At 42.3% G+C, this 19,112-nt stretch overlaps 1 protein-coding gene across 1 annotated transcript in view; it reads left to right on the top strand.

Annotated features, from left to right (window-relative positions):
* LOC123930066 (leucine-rich repeat-containing protein 37A2-like) overlaps positions 1 to 15,061 on the top strand; it is a 44,589-nt gene extending 29,528 nt beyond the window's left edge. The window contains exons 7-14 of the mRNA XM_045986275.1: positions 4,614 to 4,732; positions 6,722 to 6,852; positions 8,224 to 8,535; positions 8,927 to 9,031; positions 13,197 to 13,246; positions 14,580 to 14,634; positions 14,716 to 14,858; positions 14,959 to 15,061. Coding sequence (XP_045842231.1) covers positions 4,614 to 4,732; positions 6,722 to 6,852; positions 8,224 to 8,535; positions 8,927 to 9,031; positions 13,197 to 13,246; positions 14,580 to 14,634; positions 14,716 to 14,858; positions 14,959 to 15,061 — 1,018 coding nt within the window. The remainder of the gene's footprint in view (positions 1 to 4,613; positions 4,733 to 6,721; positions 6,853 to 8,223; positions 8,536 to 8,926; positions 9,032 to 13,196; positions 13,247 to 14,579; positions 14,635 to 14,715; positions 14,859 to 14,958) is intronic.
* Positions 15,062 to 19,112: the final 4,051 nt, after the last annotated feature.

Here is a 19,112-nt window from a genome sequence, read left to right as displayed (position 1 = left end):
ATAACATCTTTTCATATATTGTTGGATTTGATATAATAAAATTTTGTTTAGAGTTTTGTTATCTGTGTTCATGAGAGATAATTGGTCTGGTTTTTTTTTTTTCCTTTAATGTCTTTGTCCAGTTTTGATAAGGCAAAAGTTGGCCTTGAAAATGAGTTGGGAAGTAGCCTCTTCTCTTCAGTTCTCTGATAGAGTTTGTATAGAATTGGCATTATTTCTTCCTTAAATGTTTGGTAGAATTCACCAGTGAAGCCACATGGGTTTGAAGCTTTCTTTGTGAGAAGGTTGTAAACTACACACTCTATTTCTTTAAGTTACTATTTTACTTTAAGTAACTTAAAGTTATCTCATTTAAGTTACATATTTATTTTTGAGTAGTTCTTTTTTTTTAATTAATTTATTTATTTTTATTCTTTTATTTACAGCATAACAGTGTTCATTGTTTTGGCATCACACCCAGTGCTCCATGCAGTACGTGCCCTCCCTATTACCCACCACCTGGTTCCTCAACCTCCCACCCCACCCCACCCCCCCCACCCCACCCCACCCCCCGCCGCCCCTTCATAACCCTCTGGTTGTTTTTCAGAGTCCATAGTCTCTCATGGTTCATCTCCCCTTCCAGTTTCCCTCAACTCCCTCTCCTCTCCATCTCCCCATGTCCTCCATGTTATTTGTTATGCTCCACAAATAAGTGAGACCATATGATACTTGACTCTCTCTGCTTGACTTATTTCGCTCAGCATAATTTCTTCCAGTCCCGTCCATGTTGCTACAAAAGTTGGGTATTCGTCCTTTCTGATGGAGGCATAATACTCCATTGTGTATATGGACCACATCTTCCTTATCCATTCATCCCTTGAAGGGCATCTTGGTTCTTTCCACAGTTTAGCGACCGTAGCCATTGCTGCAATAAAGTTCATGTCTTTTAAGAAATCTGTCCATTTCATCTTGAATTTATTGACATAAATTATTTTATAATATTCCCTTATTCTTTTAACATATGTAGAATTCATACTGATATCACCCCTATCATTTCTTTTTTTTTTTTAAGATTTTATTTATTTATTTGACAGACAGAAATCACAAGTAGGCAGAGAGGCAGGCAGAGAGAGAGGAGGAAGCAGGCTCCCCGCTGAGCAGAGAGCCCAATGCAGGGCCCAATCCCAGGACCCTGGGATCACGAACCGAGCAGAAGGCAGAGGCTTTAACCCACTGAGCCACCCAGGTGCCCCACCCCTGTCATTTCTGATATTGATAATTTGTGTCTTTTCTTATCTTTTCTAGGTCAATATGGCTAGAGGTTTATCAATTTTATTTACCTTCTCTAAAAACTGTCTTTTTATTTCACTGATCTCTCTATTTTCCTGTTTTCTATTTTCTTCATTTCTGCCTTGATTGTTATTATGCTATTTCTTCTCCTTATTCGGTGATTAATTTTCTTTTCTTTTTCTACTTTCTTAAAAGTGGATGCTAGGGAAGCTGAACACTGTGTTAGCAACATCCCACATGTTGATATGTTTTCAATTTTAGTCAATACAAAATAGTTCTTAATTTCCCTTTTGATTTCTTTGATGCGCAGGGTTACTTAGAAATATATTGTTTAGTTTCCAAATATTTGGAGATTTTTCAAATCTCTTAATTTCTAATTTAATTCCATTGTGGTCACAGAACATATGTTGAATGACTGAAAACTTAAATTTACTGAAGCTTGTTTATAGCCATGAATTCTGGTAATAGATAAGATAATGGTCTATTTTGGTAAATATTATGTGTCTGCTTGAAAAAAAAAAATGTATTCTGATTTTGGGTGGAATGTTCTATAAATGTCAATTAAGTCAAGTAGGTTGATAGTGTTGTTCAAGTCTGCTATATCTTTACTGATTTTATATATATATACATATATATATTTTCTGTCAATTCTTGAGAGAGGGATATTGAAATCTCCGGCTATAATTGTGTATTTATTTGTTTCTCTTTGCCATTCTCCTTGATATATTTTGAAGTTATGTTATCAGATGCATAATTTTTTAGGTTATTTCTTTTTTTATTAGTTTACATTTCTATCATGATGGCATAATCTCCTTTATCCTTGGTAATATTCTTTGCTGAAGAAGATATTTAGGGTATCTTATAGTAATATAGCCACTTAAGTTTTCTATTGATTCATGTTAGCATAGCATAATTTTTTTCCTTACTTTTAACCTACTTATATCTTTCTATTGAAGATGATTCTTGTAGACAGCATATAATTGTGCTTTTTTATCTAGTGTGACAACTTTTAAAATTAGGGTGATTATACCATTTATATTTAATGTAATTATTTTTATGATTACATTTAAAGCTACTGTCTAATATTTTCTCTGTGCCCCATCTGTTCTTTGTTTCATTTTTTTCCTTTCTGCTTTTGGATTGACTTGAGTACATTTTATTATTTTATTTCTTTGCTAATTAGTTACAGCTCTGGTTTTGTTATTTTATTGATTGTTTATTGGTTTGTAGTGTTCATCTTTAACTTATCATAGTCTATCTTCAAGTGATATTATATGAATTCATGATTGGTATAAGAACCTTCCGATATATATTATACTTCCATTTCTCCCCTCCTCGGCCTTTGTGCTATTGCTTTCATACATTTTACTTTCAGTTATAAACAGCACACCATATTATTTTTTTTGTTTAAACAGTAAGTTAACTCTTTTATTGAAGTATAGTTAATATAATATTAGTTTTAGATGTACAACATAGTGATTCAACAATTATATATGTTACGAAATGCTCACGGCATTAAGTGTATTACAGTATTAATGACTATATTCCCTACATTGTACTTTTCATCTGGTCACTTATTTATTTTATAATGGGAAGTTTTTACTTCTTAATCCTTTTCACCCATTTTTGACTATATCCCCACCCTCTCTGCTTTAGCAACCATGTTTGTTCTCCTTATTTATGAGTTTGTTTCTCTCTTTTTTATTGTCATTGTTTGTTCATTTTTTTATTAAGATTCTACATATAAATGAAATCGTATTATATTTGGATATTTAAATAGTAAGAAAAATCTTACATATTTACCTATGTAGTTACCTGTTCTTTTTTTTTTTTTTTTTTAAAGATTTTATTTATTTATTTGACAGATACAGATCACAAGTAGGGAGAGAGGCAGGCAGAGAGAGAGAGAGAGGAGGAAGAAGGCTCCCTGCCAAGCAGAGAGCCCGATGCGGGGCTCGATCCCAGGATCCTGGGATCATGACCTGAGCGAAAGGCAGAGGCTTTAACCCACTGAGCCACCCAGGCGCCCCTGTAGTTACCTGTTCTAATGTTCTTCATTCTTTTGTGTGGATCCACCTTTCCATCTGGTATCATTTTCCTTCCACTTAAAAATATTTCCTTTAGCATTTCTACAGTGTAAGTCTACTAGTGATGAATTCTTTCAGCTTTTGTCTCAGATGGTCTTTGTTTTGCTTTTGTTTTTGAAAGATCTGGATATAGAATATTAGCTTGATAGTCGCTGGGTCCCCTCTCCTCTTCACTGCTTTAAAGATGTTGCTCTACTGAGTTCCATTGTTTCCAACAAGAGATATGTTGTCATTACTATCTTTGTTTCTCTATATGTTGTATGTGGTTTTTTCCCTTTGGCTGCTTTAAAGATTTTCTCTTTATTTCTGGTTTTGAGCAGTTTGATTATGATGTGTCTTCATGTAATTTTGTCCATGTTTCTTGTGCTTAGAGTTTATTGACCTTTTTGAATTTGTGGTTTATTGGGTTTACTGGTTTGGAAAATTTTAGGGTATTATTTTTTCAAAATTTCTTGTATTCCCTCTCCTTCAGGGACTCTAAGTACACATATATTATGCCACTTGAAGGGGTTACATGACTCACTGAGTTAAGTAGAGGCATGGGTTTTTTAGACTGGGGTTTTTTAACATGTGAAATAGTTATAACTTTTTAAAAAGATTTATTTACTTATTTGAGAGAGAGAGCACGAGTGGGTGGGACAGAGGGAGAAAGAGAGAGAGAATCTCAAGCAAACTCTATGCTAAGCTAGGAGCTCAATGCGGGGCTCGATCTCATGACCCTGAGATCATGACCTGAGCTGAAACCAAGAGTTGGACACTTAACCAACACCACCACACAGGCACCCCAGTTACAACTTTTTAAATGTCTTTATCTGCTAATTGTAACATCTGTGTAGATTATTGGTTTGTTTTGATTGATTGCTTTCTATCCCCAATACAAAACATATTTCAGACCTTTCAGACTCTTCTTAGAAGTCTACCCTCTTCCTGTGTGCTATCAACCCAAAGTGAGATTTTTGGGTTGGAAGGAGATACTTCTGAACTAAACTGATCAGTGTCACCCAGTTCTCATCTCTCTTACTCTAGGCATACCATACCCCCTACTGTCCTTACCTTTCTGTTGGGCACCTCTGTCCTGTCTATTTATTTATAATATTCTAGAGCAGCAGTTGGCCAACTGGTCCCTCCCCAATCATCCAGGCCATATGCCTCAAGAATTCCTTTTTGCACAGCCTTGTGATGCTCTTAGCCTGCCTCTTCTACCTACTCAAGTGACTCCTTTACCACTAATTGAATTACCTATGTTTCCATTTATAGGATTTTACCTAGCCGTATGGCCTGCTGTCTCTGTCAATTCAAAAATAATATTGAGGTTGTCTGCAAGACAGTCAAGCTGCATTGTGACAGTGAATGTATGACAAATGCCACACATTGTGGTGAGTCTAAATTGCCTTATGATAAACTTATAAATTTTTATTTAATTTTTTATTTTTAATCAACAATGATAAAATTTTTAGGTAATGATGTCACTACATTATTTTTATTCATTCAGAGTCAAATCCCTAAATCTCTCTTTTTTTAAAAAAAAAGAGTTATTTATTTGAGAGAGAGAGCATGCAAGTCGAGGAAGGGGCAGAGGGAGAGAATCTCAAGCAGAGTCCCCACTGAGTGCAGAGCCCAATGCGGAGCTTGATCCCATGACCCTGAGATCGTGACCTGAGCCAAAACCACAAGTCATACACTTGAGACACTCAACGTACCCTCAAATTCCTAAATTCCTAAGAACTATTGCTTCGTTAAAAGTTAGATTCTCAATGACCTTATTAAATAATTACCCCCAAATGCAAACTTGTTCATATAGTGCATCACAGTTTGTAAACTGATATTATATGCATTACATCTCAGGTGCCTTTTGTCTTAGAGGACAGAGAGAGACATATTTTCATTTCTTTTTACAAGTTATAAGAGTAAAAGTGGTGCTGATTTATAAAAAAAGTTGTGTTTGGAGCCTGAGAGTTGCTGTCCCCTAAGCAGAAGCTGCTACCTTCTAACGGAAAGAGAGGGCTCTTCCATTCTTGACCTGCCCAACTCTGAACTGTTCTGAATCCTAAGCTTTTCTGTCCAAAAACACTCAGGTGTTTTTAAGTATTTTTCTGTATACTATGTTTTATTGGCACTGACTTGATGACTTCCAAAATGTGCTTTTGCACCCGGATAGCTGGAATATGAGTCCCTATCAATGATCTATGGTACATCAGAAATAACACTGCTGTTTCTGGAAATACAGTGTTGCTTATTTTTCAAAACAATTTTTTACCCATTCTATTACTCCCTTCTCCCTTAGAGCTGGGGAGAAGAGGCATGTTTAATCTCCTTTTACAGGTGAGGAAAACTGTGACAAGAGGTGTTAAGTGCTGTAGCCTAGCACTCAAGTGTCTTCTTGTTTGGGGCTCTCAGCAAGCCTGTTGCTTCTTCTTTCTTGTGACCCTTATTACCTCCTCCTCTGACCCTCACCACCACCACGAAAAATACTGCTATTTCTTCTGGAAAAGAAACCCAGCTGCACAATGCTCTGCAGTATACACAGTGGCACACTTGACCTTCAGGTAGTTGGAAGCTCTGGATGATTCCCTAAGTAAAGCTAGAAATATTAGAAATGAAAGGAAATGAAAGTGAAATACGCATCTGACTAAAGTTTCTTTACCCCTTCTGCATTTTAAGACCTCAAGTATCATTCCCTTAATTTATTGAACATTCCACATTGGCATATCTCTCATACCTGGGAAATTTAACCTACATCCCAGATCCCTGCCCACATTTAAACAAAGAGCCAGAGTAGACATAGTGGGATTTTTTCTGATTAGAGCTTATGTTATATGAACTGCAATATATGGGAGCAGGGACCAAGCAAAGGAATTGGTGGGTAGCTAGAGAAGGCATATCCAGATGAGGACCTATAACAGTGGGTGCAGTCACGGGCATCTGTGATGGCAGTAAGAACACAAGCACACTGAAGAATGGAAGGAGGACAACTCATGCTCCCTCTGCATCTGAAGCAGGACAGGATGGGGTATATGAATGCCAGGAGTCACTGTAGATCTGTGCACAGTTTAGCTGAGTGTCTTCCAGCCTTGACTTTTTTTGAGTACTGGGCAATCGGGCCTTGGGGACCCATGGAATTATCCCAAATATAGTTATTCACACTATGGAAGTTTCTGAGTAAATAGCCACTTTTTCAAAAAACATCCTTTTCTCTTTTTGTTGTTGCCAGTCATAGATTCAAGTTTGAGTTTGTCTCCTCTCTAAATGGTACTCGAATATTTGCCGATTCTTAATTTATTTGACTGGGATCTATGACTGTCGACTGACAAAAAGCTGTACTAGCAGTCTTTCATTATCAAAACTAGTCTCTTCTTTGTTGATAGATGAAGAAGTATCTATAAGAAATACGGAAGGATCATTCATGAAGGTATTGAAAGCCCGGAAGAAGAGCACCAGTACTGAGCTGACTATTGAGCCAGAGAAGGCATCATCAGACAAAAATAGCGTCAGTCTAGCCTTTATCAATGAGCAGCTAGACTTTAATGATGAAAGTGATGTTATTAGTGCGCTGAATTACATATTGCCTTATTTCTCAGAGGGAAATCTAGAAGATGTAGAATCAACATTATTACCATTCATTAAACTTCTGTTTTCAAATGCACAAGATGGAGACAAGCCCACGGGTCCCTTGACAAATGACACAGGGAGCCTATCTCTTAAACCTGGACCCAACAATTCAACTTACAAAAATAAACTGAAGAAACTCCATTTTCTGGAAAATTTGTTAGATGCAGAAATTCAAGAAAAAATTGATGAGGTGAAAAAGAAAGAAAGAACTGCCATGCTTATACATTCTGGTCTTTTCGGTCCCAAATTTAAACGCCAGATCTTTCCAAAGAAATTGGAAACTGCCCAAGCACAGGACGAGAGCCTCACCAAGGCTGAGCATGTAGGGAAAAAGATGCTGAGAGTGAAAAAGGTCATCAAGGGCCCCAAGGGCTTACGGAAAAGGTACCTCAAAGAAGTGGGCCGTCAGAGAAAGCAGAGGAAACAGAATGCCCAGCCATTTGTGGAGAACATGGCCAAAGAAAGAAGGCTCAGGAAACCATCTCCAAGGGAGCTGGAGCAGCTTCACATGGCACAGAGGCCCAAGAAATTAGTGGGAGACTCCTTCAATACAGAGCCTTCATTCATAAAGGAGCACAAGGCAGCAGTCTCTTCCTTCCTGAAACAATACTCGTTGGGCAGGCCTTCTGCCTCCACTGCTCTGAAATCCCCACCTGAGGTGAAAAACAAATCAAAAGACTTAACCTACACCATTTTTGTTTTAGAGGATGCAAATGCTAGAGTTAGGAATATGAAGGCTCCCAGACCAGTCTCACATTCCGGAAAGAAGTACATCTTTCATAAAACTCGCTCACGTGTGGTCCACAGAGAACCCAAGGCCAAACGGAATCGAAAATTCAGAAAGAAAAGTCCTCTCAGAAATAGACTGATGCTGGCAAAGAGGCCTCCATTCTCTGCAGTCAGGAGCCTCATAAATTCCCCCTCACGGGAGGCTTTTTCATCTTCAGGAGAAACGAGTTCTCAGGAAAATCCTTTTCCGGAATTATTTACTCTTTCAGAACCTCTTAGGGAAAACACTACTGTGGAAAACACTACTGCACAGAATGTTTTTGAAGAATCTATTTCTGCAGGAAATATGACTGTGCCAGAACAAACTCTCCCTGAATTCAGGAACCATGAGAATCTTCCCAGGGCACATTCTGCAGCCACCGGAGACAACTTTATGCCAACTGTTAAACAAACCAATGAAACACAATGGGAATACCACAACGTGGGCACCGAATTGCCCCCGAAGCCCACAGAGTTCACTGTGTCGAAGCTCTCAGCCACAGGGGATCTATTTGAAATTCAGCTAAACCAGCAGCTACGGTCCCTCATCCCCAATAATGATGTGAGAAGGCTCATTTCTCATGTTATCCGGACTTTGAAAATGGACTGCTCCGAGACCCACGTGCAACTGGCCTGTGCCAAGCTCATCTCCAGAACAGGCCTCCTGATGAAGCTTCTCAGTGAGCAGCAAGAAGTAAAGGTGTCCAAGGCAGAGTGGGATACGGACCAATGGAAGACTGAGAACTATATCAACGAGAGCACAGAAGTCCAGAGTGAACAGAAAGGGCAGGAGTCCAGTGAGGTGAGGAAAACTCCTGAAACATGGGATCTGGACTCTGAGTCAGTTTAGGACATGCCATGAAATCACCCAAGCCCAGAGACCAGGGGTTGCCTAGTCAGGGTCTTCTCTTGGCCAGGTAACGTTGGCTGAGACACATGACCTGCCACTTTTTGCATATAGTGCCACTATCCCCAGGGTATATGAGAAGGGGACCTAATGTACAAGATAAATTTTTGAAGAAAATGCTGATGATAAGATTACGTAACACCTTAGATTTGGTATTTCCTTAAGAATCTGTAAACCACTCATCCGAAAGAATGGGGTTTTAGAGTAGCTGAAGAATAGTTAGCTTTCATCCTGTCTCTTTGTTTTCTAAAAAAAAAAAAAAAAAATGTTCTTTATTTTTTTTTAGCTCACAAAAGAAGTTCCAGGTTATGGCTATAACAACAAACTCATCTTGGCAATATCTGTGACTGTAGTAGTGATGATTTTGATTATAGTTTTCTGTCTCATTGAGGTAAGGACAACCATTAATTCGAATTTCCAGAATATCTTCTATCTTTATAATAGATTCAGAACCCACAAATTGAAAATCAAAGCCACTTTCCCACCTCCTACTACTTGATATTCCTTTTCAGTCTGGAGGACTGAAATCTGCTTTGTTCCTTTACTGTCAAATATATTCCAGGGAATTTTAAAAGAACCCCCCACTGCTGGGAGATCTGTGGATTGTAACCAAGGCAACAAGCCATTAGACTGTCTGAGACATTAAGTTTAAGAAGGCCAGAGTTGACATGATAGTAACATTTCTTCAACTCAAAATTATGTCGATTAGATGCACTCACCCGTGAGTCTCAGACAGCCACTGATTTCTTTCCTTGGCTGAAATGATGACAGAGAAATTCTCTGCGCCCTTCGGGAACCATCAGCCATCCTGGAAGAATGGACACGGCTTACAGATAAAAGTGTCATCTTGTTGATTAATTAGATTTACTTAGCAGCTTTCTCCTCCACTGTGTAAGGTGTTGTGTGAATAGGTTCAGTTCAGACACTGCAGCCCAAATCCTGCAGCAGGCTACCCGGAAGCACGTCAGGTTTCTAGTCTATTGCTGGAGCTTGCTTGTTTACCTTTCCTTCAGTCTTTTAATGACTTCTTCCTTTTCCCAACAGGCAGGTGCTAACATTTTTAAAAGAATGATTTAACAACTTGACAGTCTTCACTTATCCCACCAATCCAACCTCATTTACCTTGTTTACCTTCTCTACTGTCCCAGCAGGCCTCCGTTCCAGCCAAAGCCACCCCTCACCGCACCCTAGTCACCCCATGCCCATTCCTGCCTTTGCCCATCTGAAATTCCCTTAATTTGATCTGCCTGTGGAAGTACCATGAGTCTCTCAAAAGCCAATGCAAGTTCATCATTCTCCAAAAAGCCTTCCCTGAATTCTCCAGCCCTCCTGGTCCTAGTCCTTCTGTGAGATTTGTCACCAGTTCTCAGGGTCCATATTGATGCATTCCTCTCCCCTGAAAACAAAAATAAGGTAAACAACTCTTTAAAAGGCAGCTCCCCGAGAGAGAAACACTAACGTCAACACATGGAGCAGAGCAGAGCTATGTAAGCATCAAGTGGCCTCCTGGTTTATTGGACTTAAGTAAAAATGGACTGGATATATGAACTGCTAAAGGGAAACATGTCTGTCTGCAGGAAGGTTGGTCAGTAGTAAAAACATAGAAATGGTGAGGAAGAGCCCACCATGGACGGTGCCCATCCTAGGCTTCCCCAAGAGTAGAGATGTCCCCTCAAGCAGCATATGAGAATTAAGCCCACTAGTGAGGCTGTGCCTGTGGGGGAGATGGATGGATCTGGCTATTTCAGTCCTTTCTGTCAAACACTGGATTCAGCTGGTTACTTTCCTTCTAATTCTCTTCTCACCAAGTAGCCTTCTAATTGTTTCAGTGCGCCATGGAGGCCAGTGTCCCCGGGAGCTAGTTCCCAACCATGTAGACACAGATGCCCTATCTGCGGAACAGATATATTTCCCATTGTCAAGTGATTACCTGGCATTCTGATTTTGATCCATCCTGGGGCACTGATAAAGTGAGATTGCCTCTATAGGAAGAAGTGAGTTTGCTTTTGTTGAGGACAGAGTCTGACTGCTGAGCCCAGGAGTCTTGGAACTGGCATGGGGTCGGCTTACCAAGGTCTCTGGGAAGATAAATCACTGGCCATTGTCCAGATAGTACCCTCTGCATCTTCAGGTGGCCTGTGGTCTTTGGCCTTCAGGGAAGTTCTGTAAATTCCTATTGCTGTTTTTAATTTCTATGTAGTTTAGCCTTTCGTTTGTATTTATGTGGTTGCATTATTTCCTCTCCTTATTTTGATGATGAGCTTTTTGAGGACAGAGACCATGCAGTGCTTTTCCTGTAGTAGACAATAATGACGTTCAAAGGAAGAGAGATGAGGCATTATGTCGACTTCACAATGAGCAATAAGGAAGCCTAATATTTATTTGAAGTAGCTTACAGAATCCAGCAATAGACAGATCCATGTGTTCCTAGGACTTTTGAAATGTTACCTTTTAGTATTCAAATCAGTGGAAGAAAATAAGTAAATGGTAATAGAACAACTGCTTGATTATTTAGGAGGAAAATAATAGCAGAGCCTCATTTCTCACCTTAAACATATTTCAGTAAATGTAAAAAAAAGAAAAGAACCCAAAAAACAGAAGCAGTATTTTTATCATCTTGTGGTGGGAAAGAGCTTTATGATCTGACACCATGGGCAGAAACCTTTGATAGATTTGATCATCTTGTCTGTGACACCATTTGCAAACTTGGCACTGATTTATGCCAAGCATACGAAGAATTTTCCACACCCGATTTGATCCCCACAACCCTGTGAGGATGATGTTACCATCCTTCTTTGATACCTAAAAGGGAATCAGCTTAAGGCCCCAGTGGCAAAACCCAAGGCAGAACCCTGTGTTGCCTGACTGCAAAGCCTGTGCTCCGGTTCCACTGTTCTGTCTCCTTAAAGATGAAAACACTGACAAATATTTGAAACACTGAAATTCTGTGAAAGCCAATAAAAGGATTAATATATTTTTATAAATCAAAAGGGAAGACCAACTATCCAGAGGTGAAGGGGGCAAGGACTTGAAGAATAATGGGCAAGGACCCTATCTGCCAGCCCTCTCCTCATGCCTTCTGGGATGTGGGTCTTGTTAACGAGGCCTTTGTTGCCTCTATACTGTTTTCTTCTATACTCTTACAACATTTGTTTGGGGTTTTTTTAGAATTTTTAAAAAGATTTTATTTATTATTTATTTGACAGACAGAGATCACAAGTAGGCAGAGAGGCAGGCAGAGAGAGAGGAGGAAGCAGGCTCTCTGCTGAGCAGAGAGCCCAATGTGGGGCTCAATCCCAGGACCCTGGGATCATGACCTGAGCCGAAGGCAGAGGCTTTAACCCACTGAGCCACCCAGGTGCCCCTATAACATTTGTTTTTATTTATATTTTTTAATATGTATAGAATCTGTTTTGGTTTTTGGTATGGTTGAGGTAAGAGATCTAACTTTTTTCACCCCCTACATAAAGATCAAGTTACTTTAAAATCTTTTATTGATCAATTCATTCTTTCTTCACTGATCTAAAATATTATTTTTTATCTAGACTCAATCAATCCAGTTTCTTTCCCTGTACCAGTATCACACTATGTACTTAATTCCAGTTGCTTTATAATAACATATTTTGATGTCTGGTAGGGTAAGCTCCTGCTCTTTGATCTTCTTTTTCTCTCATTTTGTAGCTAGGCTTGCATATTTTCTCCACCAAATGTCATCCGACCAGTTTTTGTTTAAAAAAAAAAACAAAACTATCTTGGGATTTGAATAGGATTGCTTTGAATTTACAGGTTAATTTGAGGAGACCTGACATCTTTGCAGTATTCTAGGAACATGGTATCTCCCATCATGTATTCATTTCTTCTTAATGTCCTTCAGAAGAGTTAATATTTTCATCTCATAGGTCTTACCCATTCTTTGCTATAAGTTTACTCCTAGGTACCTTATGGCTTTTATTGATATTGTAAATGGGATCATTCCTCCATTCATTGATTAGCTATTTATGGAATGCAGGAACACTATTGTGGTTTGCATGTTGAGCTCTCCATTTTGTACCTAGCTATCTTATTGACTTCTCATACTTAAGTAAAATTTTAGTTGATTCTCTTGGGCCTTTCAGGTTGTTCATAATTTCATAGGCAAATATGTTTTGTTTCTTCCTAATACTTCATTTTCCTACTGCATTGATTAGGACCTCCTCAACAATGATGAATAGTAGCCAGAATAATGGTCATCCCACTCTTGCCCTTGACTTTAAAACAATGCTGCTGCTTAGGTTTCTGGTAGATACTTTTCTTTTCCTTCTTCCAAGAATTTTTATTAGGAATTATCTGTTGAATGTCATCTAAAACCTCCAGTAAAATGTATTGCCAGCTGCACACAAGATCCCAGGTTAGGTATTGTGGAAGAGCAGAGGACTATTAAACAAACCGAATTCCTGTCCTTAAAAAAGTTATCATCTCATTGGCTAGATAAGACCTAAAATACAAAGGAATGAAAAAGATTTGGATGCAGTGGTCATCGAGATGGGTAACTGTGATCATGTTTTCTTCCAAAACAGATTTATTCTCATAGAACAGCAGCAGAGGAAGGTAAAGAAGGAAACTCAAGGTAAATATTAGTCTGGCAATTGTTAAAGTAGAATTTTAGAACTAGATTTTAGAAATCCTCTCTGTTTCGGTCCCCTTGTTTTACTCCCAGGACACCACCAAAGGCAGAAAGAACACTTATTTGGCCTAATGCTTTTCCTGGATCCACCAAAACTAGCACCCCAGCCAAACCTGAGTTAGAAGAAGACTGGCACAGAGCATCTGCCGGTCACCAGTCTTTTAAAGAAAGAGGGTGGTATGGGGAAGTGCTGGTTCCTGCTGGTAGTGAGCATCAGGCCTTCTCAGAAGCTCTGGGGAAAGGGTAGAGAGGGCCACCAAGTCTTAGGCAAAGAGGGCTAGTCTTCAAGGCTGATGGAAGGCAGAATATATGACTCCTTCCTGTAAAGTGGCAAGAAACTTCCCTCTTCCTCCTCCTCCTCCTCCTGGTTTTCAAGCCCCCACTCACCACTCCCTTTGTACAGACCCCATAGAATTATAACTGGGAGAGGCCGTAGATAGTAGTTTGTCTCTTCCTTTTATAATAAGGAAATGGAGAAGAAGCAGGGGAAGGTAAGTTGCCCCGTGGTCATACTGCTAGTGAGTGTCAGAAGATAGTTCCTTTCCAGTTGGGCACTCCCTCTCTGATTACACTGCCCTTGGGCTGCGAGCTACATTTTATGTCACAACTCAGTACACACATACCGTAGAGACGTGAGCAGTTTATACGACAAACTTACCATACGCTCTCATTTTTTCTATACTGTTTGTATTCAAAAAGAATATTTTGTGTTTTACTGCTGGTTGTGACCTTTAAGCTCATTTCACGACTCACTCATCAGTGACAGCCTACAGAAAGGCAGTGAGCTAGATAACTTTGCTGGTTGGACTCGGGCATTTTCTTGGTGCGATTCAACTTGCAGGATAAAGCAACTAGGAAAATAGAAGCACCTCTCCTTCCCCCTCCCCAGCAAATGATGCCCACGAGACTGAGTGCATTGGGGACCACTGTAAAATGCTTCTGGAGAGAGTAAGGTGCTTCTTCCGTGCAGTTGCCCAGTTTGTTCACTGCATGAGGGCACTTGGCCAAGGTCCTAGGTAAGCGGGATGAAAATCCTGCCTGCACTCCATGCTGAGCCACATGCAAAGATCTCCCAGAGACATTGTGGGGCCGTTATGGATAGATGTGGGAAAATTCTGGAAGCCCAATATGCTTGGGATTCTTGTCAAGATCCCAGATCTGTGGTGATTTTGCTTCCTGTGATTCTGGACGGAGGTGTCCTAATAAGACCAGATACACATTGTGAGAGTTACAGAAAACAGCATGAGTCACTAATTGTGCATGTATTTCCTCCAAGGGGCTTCTTTCGGTCTCTGCTGCGGAAGAGATGCTCACCCGAAAATGAGAATCAGGTAAATCTGAGCAGGATAAAGCCCCGTGGCTGCAGAGAGCACGGGAAATGCAGAATTAACATCATCCTTTCTGTTTTCTAGGAGGGCTTTTTCTGGAGAAGGCGGCCACTTTGGCTTCGGGACATGTACAGACCTCTCAATGCCACACGCAAGAAAAACATGGCACAGAAGTTACATGACAAGGATTCTTCTGATGAGGATGAGATTTTCAACAAGGAGCCAGGGTACCTGATTTACGACTCTTATTTCAAATGAGGAAACTATGAAAAGTTGAACTGTTCCTTTGCAGAGTAAAAGCCTTTGGCATTCTTCTCCTTTTTGCAGAGAGAAAAGTGAAGCCCCAGCAGAGAAGACTCAGGCCACAGATTCGACTGCTGAAGAGCTGGGTGACGAGAGCGAGACCGCCGCAGAGACCGTCACCGAGTGAGCCCATCCTGCCTCAGGCCGCCTACAGAGTTTATTTTCTGATATTGGCTTCTCAGCATTGCTTGTAAAATACTTATTTTCCTCATATTAAAATGTATAAGTTCATAACCAATTCTAGCCACGTGGTAAGGAATTAAAATGGAACCAGTTAAACGTATTATTGAGAGAACAGGGGCCACGGGCACGAGGAGCAGGACTGAAGCTAGAAACCCTCGTGGGCGCCAGTGTCCTTCCTGAGGAGCAGTTCAGGCAAAAGAGGATGAGTAGGGGTGTCTCTCCCTCATTTCCCTGATCAAATCAGTCTCTGGAAACCGGAAAACGTATCTTCAGGGGGTGTAGATAATTAAATCAATGAGCAGTTTATTCTGGTGCTCTCTTCCCTGGCTCACCAAGTATCAGTAATTCACAACACACTTGACCTCTTGCACAGAGAAGATCATCTATTTCTGGCACCTCTCATAAGGGCTTTGGCATTGCCAGAATATTTGAATCACTGAGCCTAGCTCCACGGCAGGTCTAAACCCTAACTTCCTTCCCAAGTGCGCAATCTCGTGCACAAAATGCGTGCCTTGTCTTGGCAAGTAGAGGGTTCTTTACCCTTTGAAGCGAGTACAGAATTCACATTGGGGTTTTTTTAGTTTGTTTTCTTAAAAAAAAAAAATCCCAACCCTTGGGTAGCTGGCAGGGAGGGGCTGAGGACTAGGGTAAAGAAGAACGTGTGAGAGCAGTAATGACCCAAGACTGCCCTCCTCAGGCCTTGATTTCAGAAAACATAGTGGTGGGGCCATTTACCCATTCGCACGTACGGCCCTCACGTCTCCTGACCCCACTGAAGGTCAGACGTGCGCTGCTTGGCTCTCTCCAGCGCAGCCCAGCACCAGACCTACCACCACCTTCCTCACCAGCACCGATCACAGCTGCATGATTCCAGGGGATAACGCGGTGCAATCTTTGGAAAAGGCAAGAATTCCTCACTCCCGCAATGCCTGGGTGGTTCGGTCGGTTAAACGGTCAACTCTCGGTTTCAGCTCAGGTCATGATCAATGCCCATACGCGTAACTGGTGCTCATCACTGTGAGGGCTGGCGCTGGTGAACGTCGGGGACTGGGGGATCGCATCGCTAGCTTCCCCACGACTTTACCAGCCGCTTTCTATAGATCCAAAGCTGCTGCTGCCCCCTCAAAAGACTGCTGAGGTCACAGCAGCACCCCAAAGTCCCCAGCCAGGTGACTAGCAGGGAGCATGGAGTCCCGCGTGCAGCCTGCTCATCTGCCCCTGCAGACGAGGACAGAATGGCTTCCAGCTCCTTGTCACCTCCCAGATTTCACACAGGTACGCTGTACCGGCAGAACTCTGCTGTCAAGGGAATCTGTGAAACGTGGTTCGTGGGCTTCCAGCACTTTAAGGGAAGCTAGGGTTCTACTAGGGATGTGGCCACAAGCTGCTCAAAACTATGTTCGTGTTTGTTCACGTCTTCACAGGCCAAGCCGGTGAATGAAGATGAGGGCTTGGAGGAGGCTGGCTAGGATTTAGAGAGAGAGAATCTGTCGCCCTCAAGACCCACATGCCCCACCCCTCCTAAGCCCATCTCAGAGACAGAGGGGCCACTCTTACAAGCCTTCTTATGCTCACCAAACTACTGAAGTAGGGCAAAGAGAGCCGGGGAGCTGGCGGGCTGCAGGTCAGCAGGGATTTGAGGGCTGGAGGGGGAGGGCAGGGCAGGGCAGACTGAAGATGACCAGAAGGCTCCGTCAGGTTCTTACCGTTAGAGTCTCAGTTGGTCACACTGGCTGGCGGCTGCCCCCACGGAAGTCAGGGCCTCTTGGTCCTGGGGCGCACCAGGCACAACCAGCTCTGGCACCCGAGTCCTAGTGGGGGTGAGATGTTGCTGAGACCTGGGGGATGGCGGTGGAGTACCCCTGGGGGTGGAGGTAGGGAGCACCCTCCTTCAAGAAGAGAAGTCCTAGAGGCCTGAAGCAGAAGCGGAACGGTGCTTCAAGGTGAGGGTTTCTGCATTCCAGGGTAGCGCTGGAGAGGGGTCTGGCACCACAGCGTGGACGGTTCCAGCTTCCAGGGCCAAAGGAAATTAAGACTTCAACCTACAAACAGCATGAAGACTTCACATGGATGTGGGCGACACCCCAGAACGGTGGAGCCACCAAACAGGAGGAGCCTGGCTCCCTGACACGTGACTCACCAAACTAGCCCAGATGTAAACCAGATGATTACACCAGAGAGCAATAAGCTGCTTTTTATCTACCACACGGCTGTGCTGGGTCTCTACTGCGGCTGAACCTGTAGCCTAATGAAGGAGTAAGTACGAGTACTGGGTATCCCTCGCCACCACAATGCTAACTGAGAAACCATCCTCAAACTCAGTGGACTGGAACACCAGTTCTTGCAGGATGGCCAGGACAGCTGTACTGGAATGTTCTGCCAGCTGGGCCAGCGCCGCCTCTCACTGCTGGTCTGCAGATCCGCAGGGCTAGCTCTTTGCCACCTGTGTTGGTTCTGGGGCCCAGGCTAGAGAGACTACCAGAAGAAAGCATAATAAAAGGCCAAACAGAAACTTCATCAGACCTCTTCAAGCCCAGACACAGAACAATCACACTTTCATTTCTGCCCATCTCGCGGGCCAACGCAAGTCACATGGCCCAGCCCCGAGGCAGGGGACAGGAAAGCACACACTGTCCACAGGGAGACACAGCAAGAGTGTGGATGCAGGGAGGGCCAATAATCCTATCTATCCCCGGATGGGACCGAGTCCTGGTTTAGAGGTTATGTACCGAGGCCCGGGTTCCTCTAGGTGTCCTCCGTAAAGGGAGCAGAGGGAAAGGTAGTCCATCAATGTGAAGGCCCCACCGCAGTTCTCTATTAGGGCAGGAAACCTGACAAGGCAAGAATCACATCTCCTTCCTCTCCCCAATGCCTAGTACCAGACTCTGCCCGCAGTGATGACTCAGGGATCTAACTGGGTGAGTTTTAGACCACTTCTTCATTCTCCACATGTGATTTCCTTACGAAATAAACTGACCTCCTACAGGTCAACATATAGAGCTGTGAGTTTGCCGCAGAAGCTGCAAAGAGACTGTGTCACTGGGAGCTGGGATTTTTACATAAATCTGTCTACACTGAATCCCGTATCCACTGCCTCCCAAAGGAACCTCTAGAAGAAAGGGCTTCTACAAGTTAAACATCAAAACAGCGTAGTGAGGGGCGCCTGGGTAGCTCAGCTGGTTGAGAGACCAGCTCTTGGTTTCTGCTCGGGTCATGATCTCGAGGTCCTGGGATCAGCCTGTGGGGAGCTCCACACTCAGTGGGGGGGTCTGCTTCAAGATTCTCTCTCCCTCTGCCCCTCCTCCACCCAAATAAATAAATCTTAAAAAAAAAAAAAGGTAGTGAAATTTCTTTCTCTGGAGTCCTTTTGAAACTAGAAAGATTCTCATTGCCTGAAACATCCCAAGAGGGAGACTGTCTAAAGGCATCTGCGTGGACTTCGGACAGGGAATCTGCATGGACTTTGGACAATTTGAAGAACAGCGAGATTTGCCATCTCAGGGCTGCACAGGGCATCTTGCCCCTCTCATCATCTCTTTTGCCAGCTCTCAGGGCAAAAGCAGAACTGGCCCCAGATGCTCCCCCTTAATTGCTGCCTTTCCCCACAGAATTTACACTCCAAAGGAGAACCATTTGAAGAGAGCCAGGATGAACCCCAGAGAATACCACCATCGCCACTGAATTCCAGGGACGGGGCATGTGGGTGGAAAGTATATTTTAGGGCAGTGACTCATGATAAGTTGCTTCCTCCAGTCCCTAAATGGTACTATTCAATGTCAAAACTATCTCGGGCTCGGGCTGATAAAAGTAGACGGATAGGGAACCTAGTGTTGTTGTGAGCTGTTGGTCAGCATACATGAATATAAATACGGCTTGTGTAACTTGACCAAGTTCATAAAGACATATCACTTGCTGTTCTTTATGCTCCAAGTGAAAGAAATCCAACTAAGACACGCTTGAACCAAAAATGTCATACAATGGATCAGCTCATATAC

The sequence above is a fragment of the Meles meles genome, chromosome 18, assembly GCF_922984935.1.
Source record: "Meles meles chromosome 18, mMelMel3.1 paternal haplotype, whole genome shotgun sequence".
NCBI classification, from domain to species: Eukaryota; Metazoa; Chordata; class Mammalia; order Carnivora; family Mustelidae; genus Meles; species Meles meles.
The sequence above is the reverse complement of the archived record's forward strand: the minus strand, read 5'-3'. Positions and strand labels throughout refer to the sequence as shown.